The following is a 19,118-nucleotide window of genomic DNA, read 5'->3' on the forward strand; positions in this document are numbered from 1 at the left end:
GGAGGAAAGTGGTATGTTGCCACCACTACCATCTCCTGCACATCTGGAGCCCCCCACAAGCCAGGCATTCTGACCCTGGAGGTTTCTGTCCCGATCTCTGGTCTTGACTTGCTAGGAATAGGACCTGAACATCCCTACTGACAAAAGCCAGGCAGGGGGAACCAGCACAGGTGAGAGGGTGGAGTCCCACAGGGAAGCAGGAAAGAGCTGCAGGAGGAGGTGGCTCATCTGCATAAGATCCGGGAGCGCGAGGACTTCCATCAGCAGGGCACACTCAGAGGGATGGAGGATGCCAGCCACCTCTTCAGGGACACCATAGTAAAGGAGAGCACGGGGGTTTCGCTGTCAGCCTCCCCGGGGCAGGGCGGGACGCGGGGTCGCAGCTCCGAACGCGGCCCCTAAGCGTTAACTGCGCGGCCGCGGATTGGCTAAGAAACCGCAAGGGCGGGTCAGCTCAACCTTGCTTGAGGTAAACAACCACCGTCCCCGCCTACGCCCTGTTCTCGCGGGACTTCGGCTCCGGCCGGTGCTCTGCCGGAAGGAACCCGGAAGTCGAGGCTGAGCTGGGAAGGGCCGAGTGCAGAGCGCCCACGGGGTAGTGGGTGCTGGTGAGGAAAGGGTCCCTCGCGCCGCCGGCTGGGAGAGGGGCGCGGGACCGGCCCTGCCACCGACTCGGCAGGAAGGGGTGGGCGGCGGCGTAGCGGGACTGGCCCGGCCCGGCACGACACGTGTCTGCTTGTGGGTTGCCCGGGCACTCGGCCCTTGTCGGCCCGCACACGCCGCCCGGGGCCGCGGGCCTACCATAGCCTCGCGCCCTCCGCCTGTGTGCGCGGAGAGAGACCCGTGTGCAGGCCCGGGAGGGGGACCCCTGCGGGGACCTCGCCGCCCTGCCACCAGGGTGCCCCGAGCCCGCGCTAACCCGGCTCTCCGCCCTCCCAGGAGCCGTGTGGCCGGACATGGAGTACATGAAGGCGCCGGTGGCCCCCAGCCAGGGCAACATGTAAGTGACACGGGCCTGGCGCTGCCCGCCGGACGGGGTGGGGCCCGCGAGGGTGTTATGGGGTCGGGTTGGGTAGGACTGGAGCGAAGTGCCCGGTCTCTTGTGAGGCCCCGGCCGGGTCCCCGGAACCCATAGCGGGGAGGGCAGGAAATGGAAGCTCGGACGTCTCTGAAATTCCCTGCGAGGGGAGTCCGTGGAGAAGCACCACGAGTCGGGAATCCTTCCCCAGCGCAGCCAGTACAGGCGTCGCTTTCCACCGGTGGCTTGAGCTGGGTTGGCCATTGGTCACTGACACCCTGGGGGGATCTGGGTCTTCATTTCAGGCCAAACCCATACAAGCTTCCAGACAAAGTGCACAGTGACAGGATGCATTGGTGTGTGTCTTGGCTGGCAGCAAGCCTTTTTCCTTCTATCACAACATTTTTCTCTGCCTTTGTTTCTCTGAGTCCCCCCAAGTATGGTGTTTATTTTTCATTTGTTAATTCTGCTTCATTTACTCAAGCCTGTGCTGCCAGTGTGGCATCCCAATCCCACCAAACCCTGCGAACATGTGCGTGGCATGTTTACGAACTCAGGTGGATATCACAGAAGGAATCCCCAAACAAGTCACGGTTCACTTCTGCAAACAGTGTGAGAGGTATGGTGTGATTACACCGTAGGTTTTAGGCTAATATGTCACTAAAATGTTAAATTTGTGATATTTTTCATTAATATCATAAGCAATGGTTGGAAATGACCAAGTTTATATTCATAGAATGCAAATGTCTGTTTTGACCTTATCTGTTTTTTTGTTTTTAATTATTATTTTAAGGCTTTTCTTTTGCTGAAGCAGTATTAATTCTGGGATGTGGAGGCACATGTAGGAAAAAAGTAGACTGATTAAGTAGTTTCTGAAGGAAAAAGTGGGTGGGTCAGAGTTGGGGAAAAGTTAAAGTACTGTACCTCTGAAGAACGTGGTTCTTAATGTTTTATTAGGGAAGCACCAGTTTGGGGTTTATGGTAAACATTTTCTTTTTCTAAACCTAATAATGTTTGAAATAAACAGTGATCTCTGAATAATTTAAATCATTGAAAGTTTTCCTTTATCTCAGATATCTTCAGCCTCCAGGAACTTGGGTTCAGTGTGCCTTAGAATCGAGAGAACTTCTAACTTTGTGTCTTAAAAAAATCAAAGCTTCGCTTAGTAAGGTTAGTCACTGAATTGCATTTGCGCTGTATAAAATAAGATCTGATTAACTTGTATAGACTTTAGAACTTTCTGGGTAGTCAGTCACATTGACCACTACCCTGTATCAGTTGATTTATGTTAAAGGTGGAGGCTGAAATCCTGACCTCATTGAAATCAATAGTAAAACTCCCATTGACTTTAGCAAGGCCAGGATTTCACCGAGTTTGGAGCTAGATCTGGTTAATACAAACAAAACACATCCCTAAAGAAAGCATTCAGTTATCAAAATGAATTTCCGCTATTAAACGAAACATATATTATGCATTTGACAATCATGTTAGTGTTACCAGATATTGGTTGGTCTTGTGCCACCACATTGCAGTTTGGACTCAGAAATAGACCACTATCTTATTTATTTCGGTTAAATTTACAGTAGCGCACAGTAACCATTTCAGTAAGCCTTTTTTACATTGTTTAAGTAACTGGCAGTTTGTTACTTGACAACTTGCAGCGAAAGCACAAATGGCTGTAGTAGTAGTTCTATGTTGGTGGTTTTAGGTTGAAGAAATTTTTTCAATCTAATTATGTGGAGGTGTAGCATGAATAATATTGATTGGGTTTGTTGTACTGCTAAACATGTTTCTTAAATGTCTTCCAGTCCTCAATTGTTGATAGTGTACTTTGTAACTCATTACCTGAAGCTTGTGTTCTTAATGGTTAACTTTTCATGCTTTAAACATGCATGTTAGAGAGTCTGACAGGTTATCAACTAGTGGATAATGAATAATCTTCTCTGTTTCTACTGACAGGTGCGGCTGATCGAAGCAAGCTTTGTTTGGACTGAACCACATTCCAGGAGACTTAAGATAAAGCTGACAGTACAAAAAGAGGTAATTGAGATCCATTGCACCTCTTACAGGTTTTTTTTTTCTAAGCACTATTTTAGGCGACAAATACAGTAGCGTACAGAAAGGCAATTCTCTGTTGGCTGGTGGAGGCCAAGAATGTTCCAGAGGTTATTTGCTTGTCTTGGAGGAAGATGCTGATTTCGCTGTGCCTAAAGCCCACAAATGGAGCAGTATTGACAGTGACCTGAGGAAGGCATTTTGCTTTCTCAGCTGCAGGGAGGAAAGGTAACCCTATGCAGGCAGAGAAGTTAATGAAAGATTCAACCGCCTAAAGAGACAGGTTTATAATAATTTCTGAAGACAAGCAGGCAACTTTTTTTATCTTGTTTTTTAAAATATGATTTTCTCCATTTTTCTGAGTAATTATTTGGAAAATTGAGGCCTTCATAAAAGCATAACATTTATATTTCATGAATAGTACTGCCAACCTCCATGCATAGCATAACAATGGCTGTCAAGTAATCTTACTATACCAGTTACTTTGAACTATAATATACTAATTTTTGGTTGAATATTTGCATCAGTGATGTAAACTATAAAATGGCGCCATCTTCAACCAGAAGAAAGAAAATTTGTAATCATTCTTAAATTTGATTCTGCAGGTGATGAATGGAGCAATCCTTCAACAAGTGTTTGTGGTGGAGTATGTAGTTCAGCCTCAAATGTGTGATGACTGTCATAGAGTTGAAGCTAAGGATTTCTGGAAAGCAGTGGTTCAGGTCAGACAAAAGGTAAAAACAATAGTAATGTTCTTCAGTATCCGTCTAGTTCAGTAACCGGTCAGGTGACCAATACTGAATGCCTTCTTTAGAAGCATAAGCTTCTCAAATGCATCTGGCCAATACAGGAATGCAGTCTGCAAACATAAGGTGGAAATCTTTCCCTCGCCCCAGCCAGTCTGCTCTCTGAGGCATGAACATTAATGGCCCTTCACGCTGTATCCCAATTAAAGTAACTGCAGATGCTTCACTAGCCTTCTTTGTGCTTTTTCTGTATTCTCTTTTGGTCATCTCTTTAGGAACTCTTTTACTCTCCTCTTATCCAAAACTTTTAAGCCTATGCATCCCAGTGAACCACAAGCCAGTAGCTGGGAGAGGGATCTCATATAGACAGGTAAACACCCTTCCCGATCTGCCTCTCTGGTATGCATCTTCATGTGTCAGGCAATATGCAATATTGACATGCTTGGATGGAGGGCTGGGGATTATGGAAGAGGCATGTAGAGATGATGATAGCTACTTACCCTCACCCACCTATAAGGAAAGGAGGAAGAAAACCCTGCTCCTCTGATTCCAGCTCACCTGGCCTTGGGGGAAGGGATGAGAAGTTCTGTTTCCTGGCCTAAAAGGGTGAGCATCAGAACTTAAAGTGAACATGAACCATCAATCTCATGCATATGTAGTATATTGTGCACACAAAAATGTTTAAGGAACATTTTTAAAGTTGCAAAGTCAATAAGGTATTTAGGAAATATCAGAATTAAGGTTGCCAGCCTTGTACATATGCTCCAAAGTATGGGGCCACCAGAGCTTTTCAAAGAAAAGGTCACCAGAATTTCTTTAACATTGCAAAACTATTTTTTTTCCATTGCCTTGTTTTCGAAAATGACTGAACCCTTTTGGCTGACATTAAAAAATAAAAATATACCAGCCAGAGGCAGGCTCTTGGCATGGAAGTTTCAGCCCAAATAGTAAAGATCAGTGAAATTATTATAAGTAGCTAAAAACAGGGTCTTATAATGGGAAGTTCTGGGCAATCTTAATAAGTGAAGCTACCAGCCCCACCTATAGTGGTGGTGAAATATTTTCCTTTTTCTCCAGCCTCCTCCTAACATTAGCTGACCTCTTGTTTCCTTTTTTGGCCCCAGCCATACAGTGAGCTAACACCTACATCTTTTTTCCATAAGTCTAAAACTAATTCAGATAAAGTGAGTGTCTGAGCATCTAAGTTGCACTTTCTGATATGTTTTATTTTACACTTGTCTGTGGGGCATTTCATATGTCATTGTTAAGGTAGGTTATTTGTAATGCTGTCACAGGTTGTCATGAATTCTTCAATTTTTGCTTTTCTTAAACTTCACTGCTCATCTGGAGAGCCACTAGCTTTTAATTAAATATGATTTCTAGCCATTTTGGTTGCAAAGGTAACCTTCTAAACATGAAAATATAACTGATGCTGTCTTGCTAAGTCCTACCAATATGCAGAGATTCTCTAGAGGATGCACCTTTGCCTTATGTAAAAATTCTAAAACCTTGTAATGTAAGACTATAAAATGTGCTTTATTAAAATAAGACCTGATATCGTTTTTTAAGAATGTGTTTTTCGATTTTTCCCACTTGAAATTAATGTTTAGGACACTTAATATACTCATAAAATTTCTGAGACTTTCTAACTGCAGTTGTGACTATTTCACTTTTTGCTAGGAAAAAGCAGCGGGAAGTGTTTTATTTTACCCCAATATTTTGCTTTGACCAACAGCCAACTTCAGTCATTCTATTGCTCAGACACTGATGGGTATGTCTACACTGCAGCTGGAACTGGGCCTTCCAACCAGGTATACAGACATGCTAAATCCACTCAAGCTAGCATGCTAATTAAGAGCTGCGTAGATAGATATTTCATCAGTCCAGTCCAGCCACACAAGTATGGACCTGGGGAGGAGAGTGGGCTTGTACTCCGCCAACTAGCCAGTGCCACAATGTCCACATATTAGCATCTATATCTACCCTAACTGGCAGGCACGCTTCCAGCTGCAGTGTGATAGACATGGCCTTAGTTTTGTACAGTCCTTCTGTGATTCCTTTCAGGTCTGCCTAAGACTTGACTAGTCTAAATAATCTTGTTCTTAGCAGACTGCCTGCTGGCAGTTTGCATCCTCCTGAAACTGTTTTGCTTCTAAAGTGATGGAAAACACACTTCCTAGGCAATAATCTTTAAGCTGTGCAGTGTTTGATAAGGTGATCAGATATATAAACTGAACCTTTGAATAGCTTGTTTTTTTAAAATGTCCATATTTGCATTTCTTTAACTAGTATTCAAGTACACCGCTTGAGAAAAGGAAGTGAATGGGTGCATATTACAATTTTAGTGCCATGTAGCTCATGGGGCTAGTTGAATTTGTTTTTTTTAAATCATTTCGGTTTTATAATATCAGTTAAATTAATCCCATTAGAATCAGAAGGATGGGTTATTTATAATTGTTTAGGATCCAATGTATTGAGAAAATCAATATTACAGAAACAAGAAATAAGAGTAAATAAGAAATAGAGGTTTAAAAGCAACACAGGCATAAATGGAGCAGTTGCTTGCGCATTTATGTACATGTATGGTAAATTTTCAGTAGTTCTCTTGTAATAAAGACTTCATTCAGTGTCTAAGCTTATTCAGTTTCCCCATTTGTAATTTTGGGATAATGATACTGACCTCCTTTGTAAAGTGCTTGGAGAGCTACTGATAAAAAGCACTATATAAGAACTATTTATTTTATTTCTGCTTCAGTTGATCGTTCCATGTTCATGGTTACCCTGTTGATGCATTTGCAGATAACTTGAAGGTTGTTACATTTTCATAATCTAATCTAGATTTGACTTTTTAACTTTAGACTCTGCACAAAAAAACTTTCTACTATTTGGAACAATTGATTTTAAAACACAGGCTTCATCAAAATACTCTTCGGATCAAAGAGATTCATGGTAAGTGAAGTGGCTTGCCAATAATCTTTATGTAAAATGACTGAAGTAATCGAAATTGGAAGTCTCTGGGTCTGAAAAATAAGTACTAGTATTCCATTTTTGTGCACATTGGTTGCTGAGAGGTATGACTTAGATATAGCCTTTTTATGGTGAAAAATACCCATTTAAAGTACAATATAGTATCTTCATGTAGCTGTATTTTCTTTAAGATGGCCTGGATTTCTATTATGGTTCAAAGCAACATGCCCAGAAGATGGTAGACTTTCTTCAGTGTACAGTTCCTTCCAGGTATTTTGCCATAGTTTATCACATTCTAACTCAGATATTCAAGAGCTGTTGGAAAATTACTTTGCTGATCCTTTATTTTGAAAATTGTATGTAAAGTGCAGAACCAGCAGTTCTTGGATGCAATGAGTCTTTTGTAATTACAACAAAGTGAAGCTACCAGCCCCGAAGTCTCCAATTTTCTCCATCAGCTGAGACATCATGGAACTAACCCTTTTGTCCATTGTCCTGTTTTCCATGTTATTCCTAGTTTTCTTGTGATATGAAGCCATATATTTGCAAGTATTTCTACTACGATATTTTGTGCTGAGAGAATGAATTACCTTCTGTATATTTCTTATGCCTCATTTTGCTCCTTTAAAGTTTTATTTATGCTTTTTAGATCAAAATCATCCCAGCGTTTGATTTCGCATGATATTCATAGCAATGCCTACAATTACAAAAGCACTTTCTCTGTGGAGATTGTTCCAGTATGTAAGGTAGCTTTCTTTTTTATTTTTTTTAAAGGAATAAAATATATTATCAATTTACAGTGGCTGTAATTTACATTTTTGATCATGAGTCAGGATTTTTTTTTTTTTTTAAAACAAGATCTTTTAAGGTAAATGTGTTCTTAGTGAAAAAAGCTGTCATCAAGCAGTCCATTAGTTTGGAAAGTATTTTAAAAAGCATGCTCAGAAAGGGGGTAGAGTGCTTGTTTCTCCAAACTTCTGGCTGAAACCAGCACTTACAAGCCCAATGTGCAACATACCTGTATAATTACGTCAAAAGCAAAACCAATCCACCTCAAAATTTGCATGCTAAATTTCATCCCATGGTAGAATTTGACTGAAAAGTTTGGTGTACAATCGTGTGAAGTGTTTTGAGAGAGATAATGGCTTGAGAATTTCCCTGTTCGCTTTCAAAGATCTTGCAAACTGGGTTTTTGGCTCATTTCACTGAAAAGTAGATTTACCTATAACCTTCAAACTGCACCTCTGTTCTGTATTGCTTAACACGTAAAAATGCTTTTTTGCTGGCTTTAGAGAGGATTCTGGTATAGTAGCACTTATGTAATAACACCTTTTAAATATTAAGGTAAATACGTATTCCAATGCACTGAAAACATACACTTGTGTTTCCATGCATTATATATTAATTTGCACCTCTTCTTTGATTTACATGTTGAAAGTTTGCTGGACCCACATGAAGATGACCATTAGCAGTGGTAGTGGTTGTCAGGGTGTCATGTGGGTTTGTCTCAGTCCAGTAGCCGGAGAAGCAAAATATAGGCAAAACATAAACTTCTGGGCAAGTTTAAAAAAAATAACTGCACCAAGTGTGAAAAGCTCTTCCGAGCAGGGATAGTCTTGGTGTGTGTTTATAGTGAGTCTAGCACAGTGGGGCTTTAATGAGATTTTGATTAGCCCCTTTGGGTATTACTACAATATTTATATTAATGAGGGTGGTTATCTGTAGATAATTGAGGTCTGTATTTTAGACAATTTGCCTAAAAATTTATCCAGTATTTATAGCCTAGTCATTTGGGTAGTTAAGAAAAGTACTGCTGCTCACAAATTGAGCCCTGCTGAATATGTACTATAGTTAGTGTAAAACATCTTTTCCACCTTTGAGCATTTTTGCTAATTTACGAGACAGAGACCCACACTACTGCCTTCTTATCAGTACTTTATACCCTGAGAAAACAATTAATGTTAATCCCCGAAAAAGTAAAGAGTGATCCCTGAAGAAACCTTAATATGGTACAACCTTAACTTTCCTCAAGTTTACAGAAATATCCAAAACTTTCTGCTAAGTAGGAGAACCATGCAGGTGGACAGTGTCTTCCTCCTTTGTTCAACTGAAGGTTGAGGGGGAAATGGCTTTGTGCTGTAACTAAAAAGCTACTTTCTTACCAATTGTCAAAGATTTGCCATGAGAAGGTTAGAAACTCACTTCTCAGCCACGCAGTATTGTAGAATTAGATTTCCCCTCATCTACTCCCCACCCCCAGTTGTTTGTTCATAGCATTTATGTTGAATGGTAATAGTGGTTGTTCTCAAACTCAATTTAAGGACTTGTTTAAAAAAGTTTTAGTACTTCGCTAAAAATCTGAATATAACTAAAAACAAGAAAACAAATGTGTGAAATTTTGTCTCTTGCTGCACAGGACAATGTTGTATGTCTGTCTCCAAAACTGGCACAGAGCCTTGGGAATATGAGCCAGATTTGTGTGTGCATCAGAGTAACAAGTGCTGTCCACCTCATTGATCCCAACACTCTGCAGAGTAAGTTGAGGGAGGGGAGCTGTTGTTCGTTTTTTTCCCCTTGAGCGTTAATCCTGTTGTCTAGTAATTCTTCTTCTGTTTCAGAGTAGCAGCTGTGTTAGTCTGTATCTGCAAAAAGAACAGGAGTACTTGTGGCACCTTAGAGACTAACAAATTTATTAGAGCATAAGCTTTCGTGGGCTACGGCCCACTTCATCGGATGCATAGAATGGAACATATAGTAAGAAGAGAGACACACGAAGTTCCCATACAAACTGTACGAGGCTAATTAAGATGAGCTATTATCAGCAGGAGAGAAACTTTTGTAGTGATGATCAAGATGGCCCATTTAGACAGTTCACAAGAAGGTGTGAGGATACTTAACACAGGCAAATAGATTCAATATGTGTAATGACCCAACTACTCCGAGTCTCTATTCAAACCCAAGTTAATGGTATCTAGCTTGCATATTAAGTCAAGCTCAGCAGTTTCTCGTTGGAGTCTGTTTTTGAAGCTTTTCTCTTGTAAAATTGCCACCCTTAAGTCATTTACTGAGTGGCCAGAGAGGTTGAAGTGTTCTCTTCCTACCGGTTTTTAAATGTTATGATTCCTGATGTCAGATTTGTGTCCATTTATTCTTTTGCATAGAGACTGTCCGGTTTGGCCAATGTATATGACAGAGGAGCATTGCTGGCACGTGCTGGCATATATCACATTGGTAGATGTGCAGGTGAACGAGCCCCTGATGGCATGGCTAATGTGAGAACAGCATTCTTCTGTTGGCATTGTTCTTACTGAATGTTTTCCTGATGCACATCTTGTGTTTCAGACCTTAATTATGAAAGATTAAATCCGTTTGCTCACTGCCGAACAAATTAATGGCAAACTAAAATTAATCTTTGCCCCTGAATTCTCTACTATTGCGTACAAAATGTACCACAAATGAAAGAATTGCAGAGGCTATCTGGATGATATTTTCCTTTTGTCACTTTGCTGTGCCATGTTAGCCGTGTCTGCTTGAGAAAGGGTTTATTGTTACAGCTCTACCAGCCAGCTCTGATAGTTGGGTTCTTGTATTGCCGGTGTCGTTTATACCAGAATTAAACTGTCTACGTTAGGGGTTTTGCCAGCCCAGGTGTGTTGCTTAGAAGCGACTTTTTAAATGTAGACCAGGCCTTGGTCTATCACAGGCATATTCCTTTAGAATTAAGATGGAGATACAGAATGCAAACTGACATGTGACTCAGGGCAGGTCTGCACTAGGAGTGCTTCATGGGAATAGCAGTACCAGTATATTTTACCAGCGAAGCACTCCTAGAGTGGGTGTAGCTTATTCCAGTCTTCCCTTCCCCTCCTAACAAAATAAGCTATACTGGCAAAAGTACAGTTTTGCTGGTACTGTATAACTGCATCTACACTAGGGACTCTTGTCAGTCAGATCACACCCTGATTTAGACAATGCTACATCAGCAATAGTTTATAGTGTACACCTGGCCTCAATGCTTCTACTCTGTTGAAGTGTAATATCACTGATCATTTGAAAGTTGCCTTGGTTTTTGGCTTAATAATGCATATTGAGTCCGAAAGCAATTTTCCTGTGCCCACAAAGGTCTGTATTTGCCCTTTCAGTTGCTGACATTGATGGAAACACTTACTGGCGTCACCCTTTCAATAGCTTGTTCCATCCAAAGCAGTTGGAGGAGTTCATTGTAATAGATATCACCAGGGTCCAAGAGAGAAAACAAGGTGCAGGTGCAGGGATGAGATCAAACAAAGTAAGAGTTTATTTGCCTTATTTAACACTTTGGAAACCGGGTTCCTTGTCTGGGATTCTGTTTTGGCTCACTTGATGTTACAAAGCATACTGCACGTTTTTCCAAATATAGCCCAAAATGTTCTGAATATTGTTAGCTGGTGAAGCTTTCCCCTAAGAAAGGTGCAGTACATTGTTCTCATTCACTGGGAATTGCATACACATCATATGAATTCCCTTTTCAGAAATTATTTTGCTTCAACATTAAGTTAAAATTTGATTGTTATAAGCTGCTTACTCTTAGGTTAATATTTTAGGTCACAATTTCATAATGAAGCATTTTATGCAGCCCAACACTTAAGAGGATTGTGGATACCAGCTAAGATTCATTATAACTAAATGAACCATATTTGATAAATATCTTGACAAATATTCCACCTGAATGCTTAGGTCAAATTAGTACTAGAGACTGGTGTTCAGAAGTCAATTCACCTCTCTTAATAGTGTTTTATTACAGATCTTGTAGCAGTTGTTCCTCCTTGTTGTCCGTCCTTCCTTCCTTCCTCCACACAAGACTGTGGCTTGGCACTTTTTTGTCCTACACAGAGACTTCTATGTAACAATGCCTAGCCTTTGGTTTGCTGCTCTACGTTTATATTTCCTTACCAAATAATATTGATCCAACAACTCTATATGGTACATAATGAAATAAAAACAATCTTTGTGATCATATTTATAGGAGGAAATCTAAATGGAATCTGTGCAAATTTCCCATTGTTTCCATTTGTTTGTCTTCGGTAAAGACAATCATTAACAATAAGAAAATGGAAATATAAGCTGGATACAGAAAGCCAGTATTACTGATGCAATATTAAATGGTACATAGTACAGCAATAGAAGTGTTTTTAATTATGCAGCAGAAAATGAAACTCTCCATCTCATTACAAAAATGTTTGTTTCCATTTTTCAAGCACACTCTTGCTGAAGCCTGGGTACAGAAAACCTCAGAGATGAATACAGATAATCAGTATTTCTGCCGCACTCACTTGGGGCACCTTCTAAATCCTGGAGACCTAGTCTTGGGGTTTGTATGATATATGCTATTTTCAATCAATATTTGATTGACTGAGACAGATTTTGCAGATTAATAAAATCTCAATTTCCTGTAACACTGACCCCAAAGTTACAGGACATGGGGGACAGGAAAGATCTTGTAATTCTGTCATTTTGGAAAAGGATTTTGGGTTGGTAGGAGAAGAGGTGGCTTCTGTTTTTTAAAGTGTCTGTTTAAACCAGCGGTTCTCAAACTGTGGATCAGGACCCCAGTGTGGGTTGCAATCCCGTTTTAATGGGGTCACCAGGGCTGGCATTAGACTTGCTGGGGCCCAGGGCCAAAGCCCGAACCCTGAGTGGCACTGCTCTGACTTCAGCTTCAGCCCTGGGCAGTGGAGCACAGGTTAAAGGCCCCCTGCCAGGGGCTGAAGACTTGGGCTTCGGCTTCCCCCCCAGCCCACCTAGGGTGGCAGGGCTCAGGCTTCAGTTCCCTCTCCTGGGATAGTGTAGTAATTTTTGTTGTCAGAAGGGGGATCACAATGCAATCAATCTTGAGAACCCCTGGTCTAAACCAAAACTTGTAAAAATGGCACTTTTTGACTCAGTACTACTGCCTGTGCGTGTTCAGAATTGTATCTAATTAGTTTTTCCACTTTTTGCTATGGTTAGCACTGAAGTGCTATCACAACTGTGGGAAGCTGATCTGGATTCGGCTCATGCTTTCACAACAGAATTGTGAACTGTTCTAATTTTCAAAATTAGAAGTTGCAGGAAAATGAGGGTGGAGAAGAGGCCCTTGGTCATGGCCAGGAAGAGGTCATTGGTGACCTTAATGAGAGAAGTCTCAATGGCATAGAGGGACAAAAGCCAGAGTGGAATGGGGTCAGTCAGCTAGCAGTCAGAATCAAAGCAATGAGTGTATAGAGTGCACATATGACAAACATACTGCTTAGACATGGAGAGGCTTGGGAGGGTTTTTAAGATGCCACGATAGGGACATGTTCAAAGACCAAGTATGCTGGAATGTGTCAGAAGAAAAGAGGGGATGGAGACAACGGAACAGGTTGAAGGGTATGCTCTGCAGCTTGATAGCATGTAATGTACTTGATCGCTGTTAGTGTGTGTTAGATACCTTATAATGTAAAGAGTTTAACTTGTTTATCAAGGATACTTAGTAGCATGGATTTTCTTCCCTGTTGTGTATCTCTTTTTGTGTGAACTATAAAATTGTAATTATACCATGTTCGTTTCTTCTTGGAAGTATAAAACATGAAAGGTTAAGTATTCAAGCAATTAAGTGTGTTGTAAATATCTTCCTTTTAGATATGACTTGGCCAATTGTAACCTCAATGACGAATTTGCAAATAAGATGAACCCACACAATGTTCCTGATGTGGTAAGGTCCTAGAGTCTCCTTCTTGTGCATAATTGAAGATGAGAACGTTGTGGTCTATAAAATGTATGTTGTAGTCCTAGCTTAAAAATCTGGGGAAATGAGGTATTGGCACCAACATCCTGGTCAAATTCCAGTTTTGGAAATTATATTCTGGCTGTTTAAATTTTCCCTGTTTTGATTGGCTTTCTTAAAGACATGCCTTAGCTCACACAGGAATTAATTCAAGGAAGTCCTGTAGCCTGTGTTATGCAGAAGGTCAAATTAGATGATCAGTTATCCCATCTGCTCTTCTGGATCTGTAGTATCCATTTCTTTCCCTAAACTATTGTGTCCTATCTATGCTGCGCCAGCACTGTGTACTGTTCCTTCCATACACATATATAGCTTGGAAAGGACTTGGGGAGCCCTTTGTATGACAAGCTCTATGTAAATCGTGTGAGAACTTCACTATTCAGGCTCAATGAGGTGCCTGACTCATTTATCCTATACAGCTTTCCATTGCTGCCCTCTTGTGACCAATTATTATATTACAGAATCCACAATGCAGTACAATTCCTTGGTTCATAGATTAAAGAATGTTAGTGTTTTTCTGAAAGTTGGTCTAAAATGATATCTTCTGTGTAGGTTTTAATAAAGAAGAGTTATGACCGTACTAAACGCCAGCGTCGCAGGAACTGGAAACTGAAAGAGCTGGAAAGGGACAGAGAAGGCATGGATACAGATGACGAAAGGTTTGGTTTCTGCTCAGTAACTCTTCCCCTTGAACCATCTGTGCAGGGTCCAGTAATGGGCAGCATTTCTCAATCTCTCCTGATAATGGTACTAGATTTAGTTCATGCTCAGGTCTAAAGAGTATCCAGAATAAGTGGAGACACCACTCCTCCTCTTCTTCCACACAGGCAGGTACAACTGGCACTCCATAAGGGGGAGTGCATGCTCACCATTATCAGAAGATGGCTTAGCAGGTCTGGTCTCCCTGCATTCCAGGGAGAGGTATACCTCTTCACTGCTCCCTACTGCAGGAAGTGCCTTAAAGACACAATTTAGCCCCGAGTGCTTAGAGTGAAACCTCATCCCACTTTTGACTGCTTTGTGAAATTGCAGGGGAGATTGATATTTGAGACAATATAGTAAAACTTTCTTTAGTAATGGCTGTAAGATTGTGGGCAAAATTCAAGATACACAGTATAAGCATGGACTACGAAGATTTAAAACTGGAATCATTAGTGAGTAGGGTCACAGACCACATGTCTGTGGGCAACCAATTAGACATTAAGCTGTCTAAAGAGACATCTGCAAGGGAGAGGAAATGTTTGTCATTGGTATGTTCAGTAACAAATTGTATGCAACAGCTGACTAACTCTAATGTCTAGCTGACTGGAAAATGGAAGCAAAAGATCAGAGTTAAATTGGAATGTAAAAGCTACAGAATATTAGTGGCATACTATAAACTACCCGAAGACTGAATTACAAATATGGATATGTTAAAAGAGCATATGTCTGAGGGACCAAATCCTGTAATCATTTCTTGGTGTGCAATGCTTCCCTACACTTGATGGCCCTTGAGAGGAGCAAAGAAGTGAGATGTAGAGCAGTTATTTAAGTGCTGACTGCATGCTCAAGACATAAAATAAGTGCCTTAAACCCATGCAAGTAGAAGGGCAGTGGTCAGTGAGTCATGCCTATCCTTCTCCCCCAACTCTAAAGTTGTCTGTCTTGTTTTCGAATACATCCAGGCAACTTGGGATTTGGGGGATGGAGCTAGGGTTCTGCCATTTGTTCAGTGGTCCCCACAGCACCCAGAGAAATATAAGCCGCTCTTCAAGTTTTTAAATTTTTAATCTGTGCTTGAAGCACACAGCTGCAGCTTCTACAAAATGTATTCTGTGTATAATAAAAACAAGAGCACTTGTCAACTCCAGAAGTTTTCTGAGTAAGTCTCTCCACCCATCCCCATTGGGGTTTTACCTGCAGTAGAGTTTCACCTCTAGGATTGGCCTAAATAGTTATCTGGCATGATTCCACTGGGCTGCTAGCCTGCCAGACTCCAGAGTTTGCATAATTCTAAAGGAAAAGAGAAGAGTTAATGTATTCAATTGAGTTTGTTGCTTTTTTAGGCAGTACCAGGACTTCCTTGAAGATCTTGAAGAAGATGAGACAATTAGAAGGAATGTCAATATTTATAAAGGTAAGTCAAAACACTTGTGACTTCAGATTTTATTTAGCTTCTGGTAATTCAGAAGGATTTGAATGCTCAGGGTAAAGTGACATACACTTAGAAAAATGCATATTGCTTGAGGTCATAATGTCAACAGGTATTTTACAGCCTTTGATTACTGTGTGTTCATGTTTTGTATTTGCAACAAAGGTAGGATTGGTGTGGAAGTCTAATTTGGGGGGAAAGAACAGTTGTAGGAAGGATTGGTCTATAATGCAGCAGCCTGTATGAAAGTGACAGGGTGTATTCATTGCTTTAAGCTATGAAATTTCTTGGAGCTATTATTCCCTTATTTGGTTTTTCTTTTGGTTTTTTAGATTCAAAAATTCCAGTGGAAAGTGACACAGATGATGAAGGTGCTCCACGAATCAGTCTGGCTGAGATGCTAGAGGAACTCCATATCTCCCAGGATGCCACTGGTGGGGAGGGTTCTGATATGATGACACAATAAGCATATGCATTAATAAATGCAATCATTGTACTCTCTTGAGGAGAAACTATCCTGCCCAGAAATAAATGTAATGAACTGTTGAACTAATTGTAGACATTCATGTAGTCTTGTGAATATAAAAGGCTGTGCACGTAAACCTCTTACCCATAAATAAGTGTGTGTGCTATACAAACTGCTGATGAGGATCAGATTTAGTAAAATCAAACTCCTGATGGTGTCACAATATAAGGCCTGCAAGTTTTTCAGATGTTCTCCTGCTGCCTTCTCCCTATGACTTCTGCAATGTGAGTGCAAGCTGAAACTGCAGGTGTATCCACATGATTGTCTTGAGGTTAAGATGCAAGATGAGGAGTCAAGAGCGATGGGTTCTGTTCCTGATTCTGCCAGACTTTCTGTAGCTTCCTCTCCTGTAAAAGAGACCTTTCTCTTCTTAGCAGGAGAGTTGTTGATTTGCTTGGAAAGTGCTTTAAGATCTTTGAATGGAAGATGTAATATGAATTTATTCAGCAAAATTTCTGGTAAATATGAGTAAACTGTTTGTTCCTCTACTGTGTGCATAAGGATTTTATGTAAAATATGTAAGTCAGTTGCCAGTACAGCCCTCTGAATCACAAAGCTTGGCCATTCTCACTCATTGTAGGATATACTGCACTATCCTAAATGCCAGTATCCATATGTTAATTTAACATGAATAAATATCTCCAGTTGTGAATCTTACATTTGAAACTTAGAACTCTGAACACTTGTTATTAGCAAATAACTCAGTATATTAACAAAATGTCATGGTCAACTGTTACTCACTTAATTGTTATAAGTTTTAACACCAAAGAGGGCATGGTCAAAATGTGCAATTGTTCTGGTATAACAGAATATGAAATATTGACATCCTTCAATTTTTTTTGTTTTTACTGCAGAGGGGTTGGTGGAATTACATGAGAGCTTTCAGGTTTCCCAAATCTATAATGGGATAGAAAGGATAAACCTATACAAGGCAGTAAAACCAGTCTTGCCACCATCTTTTTAACTCTTCTAAAAAGATGCAAGGTAACTAGAATGTGAAGTAAGGAAGAAACTCTCTCTCCTTGCTTCACTGTAAAATTTAAAGGGGTAGAAAGTTAAAAGAAGACCTAATGTCTAGTCTAGTGTCAATTCAATAGAGGATATAGTCTCTAACTGTATCATACACAGCCTAGGAATTGGACTTAGGTGTGGACCATTCCTTCCTACATGTATTTTTGTGATGTACAAGATTGAAACACAGAAGATGGGCAGGACTGAGGTCCAACCAAAGCAAGCTTCTCTTAAGATTAGGTTAATAGTTTGTTGTGAAGACCCTCAACTTTGATAGCTTTCCTGGGATTGAAGGAAAAATTAAGAATCCCTGACATGGCCATGTGAACAAGAATTCCCATATTTAATCCTATAATCCAGTTTATATTTCAAGCCCCTGTCCTTTTGGACAGCTCAATTACAAATACCACTTCCCTCCTGCTGCATGGGATCAAGTAAACCTGTTATGTAGGTGCACAAAACATCCATCATTTCTGCTGTACATGGGCATGCAGCCCTAGTTATGACAGAAGCACTTTCTGGCTGTGCGTGCCAGTTCAGAAATCCAGGAGTTGCTTGAATCTATTCTTGGTTGACAGTTTCTCCTTTGTCCTCCCAGAGGTCCAGAATGCCACAGCCTACAACAACACAGGTAGCATTGATAATGGTTCTGAAAGCCCAGCCAATGGGATTTCAGTCTGCCAAATGCACATTCAACCACCATCCTACAGCTACTGAATGGGTAGTTGAACTTCCTTTTTCCAAGCCCATTGTAGTCAGGTTCAGAAGTCATGACTTGAGCTGTAATTTGTCACAGCATTTTTTTTTTTAATAAAAAATCATGGATCAGTCACTAAATTTAGTAAGAGTTACAATTACTGTTTACTGTGACTTCTCCCTGATTTTTTATTTTAAAAAAAAATGCCCTACTTGCCCAGTGTGGGGGCACCAACCACCCTCTGCCCCAGCACTATACCCCTAACCACATCTCAAGAGGAGGGAAGGTTCTGGGGTGGAGACTGGAGAACAAGCCTGCCCCACACTCAACCCAGGCAGTGGTGGCTCCTATAACGCTTGTCCCTTAGGGCTGGGCCCAGCCCCCCACTCAGTGTTGTGACCTAGCTCTGCTCAGGTTTGACCTTCCCAACCTCCTGTCACAAGGGAGATGGGGAGGGCAAACCTTGGTGGTGATACAACCAACCCCCGCTTCAGGTCTCCCCTCCACACTGGGCTAGTGACCCAGCCTTTGGGAAAATCTCACACAGGAAAAAAAAGTAATAAACAGAAAAATCATGACATCCATGACCTTTGTTCCCCTCCTCCCTGATAAATCTATAGCCCTAGCCATGGAAATACAGGGTGAGGATGGTGACTCCATTTATAACATCATTCAGTGAGAATAACGTCCCTTTTTGTCAATGAAGGTAAAGTCCTGATCTCTGTAAAACCCTGGCATCATGCACCCTGCTACTGCAACCCATGTTCGTGTCTATAAATCTGCCTCTATAGATGGGGCTGTATAATGATGTACCCCTTGCCATCTGTGTCTAGTGCTCCTTGCAGAGAATGAACTATTGGACGCATGAGCCCCATCAGTGGCCCCTGACCAGTTTAGAAAGCCTTTTCTCTCAAAGCCAGCACTTATTTCAGGAATATTTGCAATGCCAACCCCTTCTGGGTACACCACAAATTGCCTCACAAACCTCCCACAACAACCCTGACAGTTGACTTGCCAACTCTAAACTGGTTAGCAACAGACCTATATCAGATTAGGGTAGCTAACTTCCAGATAGCTACAGCAATCCACTTGTGGCTGAATATGGCCTTCTTCATTGTGTCCTGGTATTGAAGGGTCTGGGCAAACCTCCAGCCACATCTGCGTCTTTATGCAAAAAGGT

General features: G+C 41.1%; 1 protein-coding gene across 3 annotated transcripts; it reads left to right on the top strand.

Moving 5' to 3' along the window:
- Nucleotides 1-280: 280 nt before the first annotated feature.
- Nucleotides 281-16,257, top strand: NMD3 (NMD3 ribosome export adaptor). 3 transcript variants are annotated; one of them, XM_084639440.1, is made up of 16 exons: nt 281-469; nt 940-1,000; nt 1,503-1,637; nt 2,092-2,188; nt 2,978-3,058; nt 3,679-3,807; nt 6,678-6,768; nt 6,978-7,056; nt 7,436-7,532; nt 9,203-9,320; nt 10,929-11,074; nt 12,024-12,136; nt 13,429-13,501; nt 14,126-14,232; nt 15,619-15,689; nt 16,037-16,257. In XM_084639440.1, exons 2-16 carry the CDS (start codon nt 957-959, stop codon nt 16,168-16,170), a joined length of 1,515 nt encoding a protein of 504 aa, XP_084495566.1. In that variant the 5' UTR covers nt 281-469; nt 940-956; the 3' UTR covers nt 16,171-16,257. The 3 variants fall into 3 exon arrangements, with proteins under 3 accessions (XP_084495566.1, XP_084495564.1, XP_084495565.1); XM_084639438.1 differs by lacking the exon at nt 281-469 and adding an exon at nt 506-608; XM_084639439.1 differs by lacking the exon at nt 281-469 and having other exon boundaries at nt 621-1,000.
- Nucleotides 16,258-19,118: the final 2,861 nt, after the last annotated feature.

The sequence above is a fragment of the Lepidochelys olivacea genome (genome assembly GCF_965140295.1).
Source record: "Lepidochelys olivacea isolate rLepOli2 genome assembly, chromosome: 9".
Classification (NCBI taxonomy): Eukaryota; Metazoa; Chordata; order Testudines; family Cheloniidae; genus Lepidochelys; species Lepidochelys olivacea.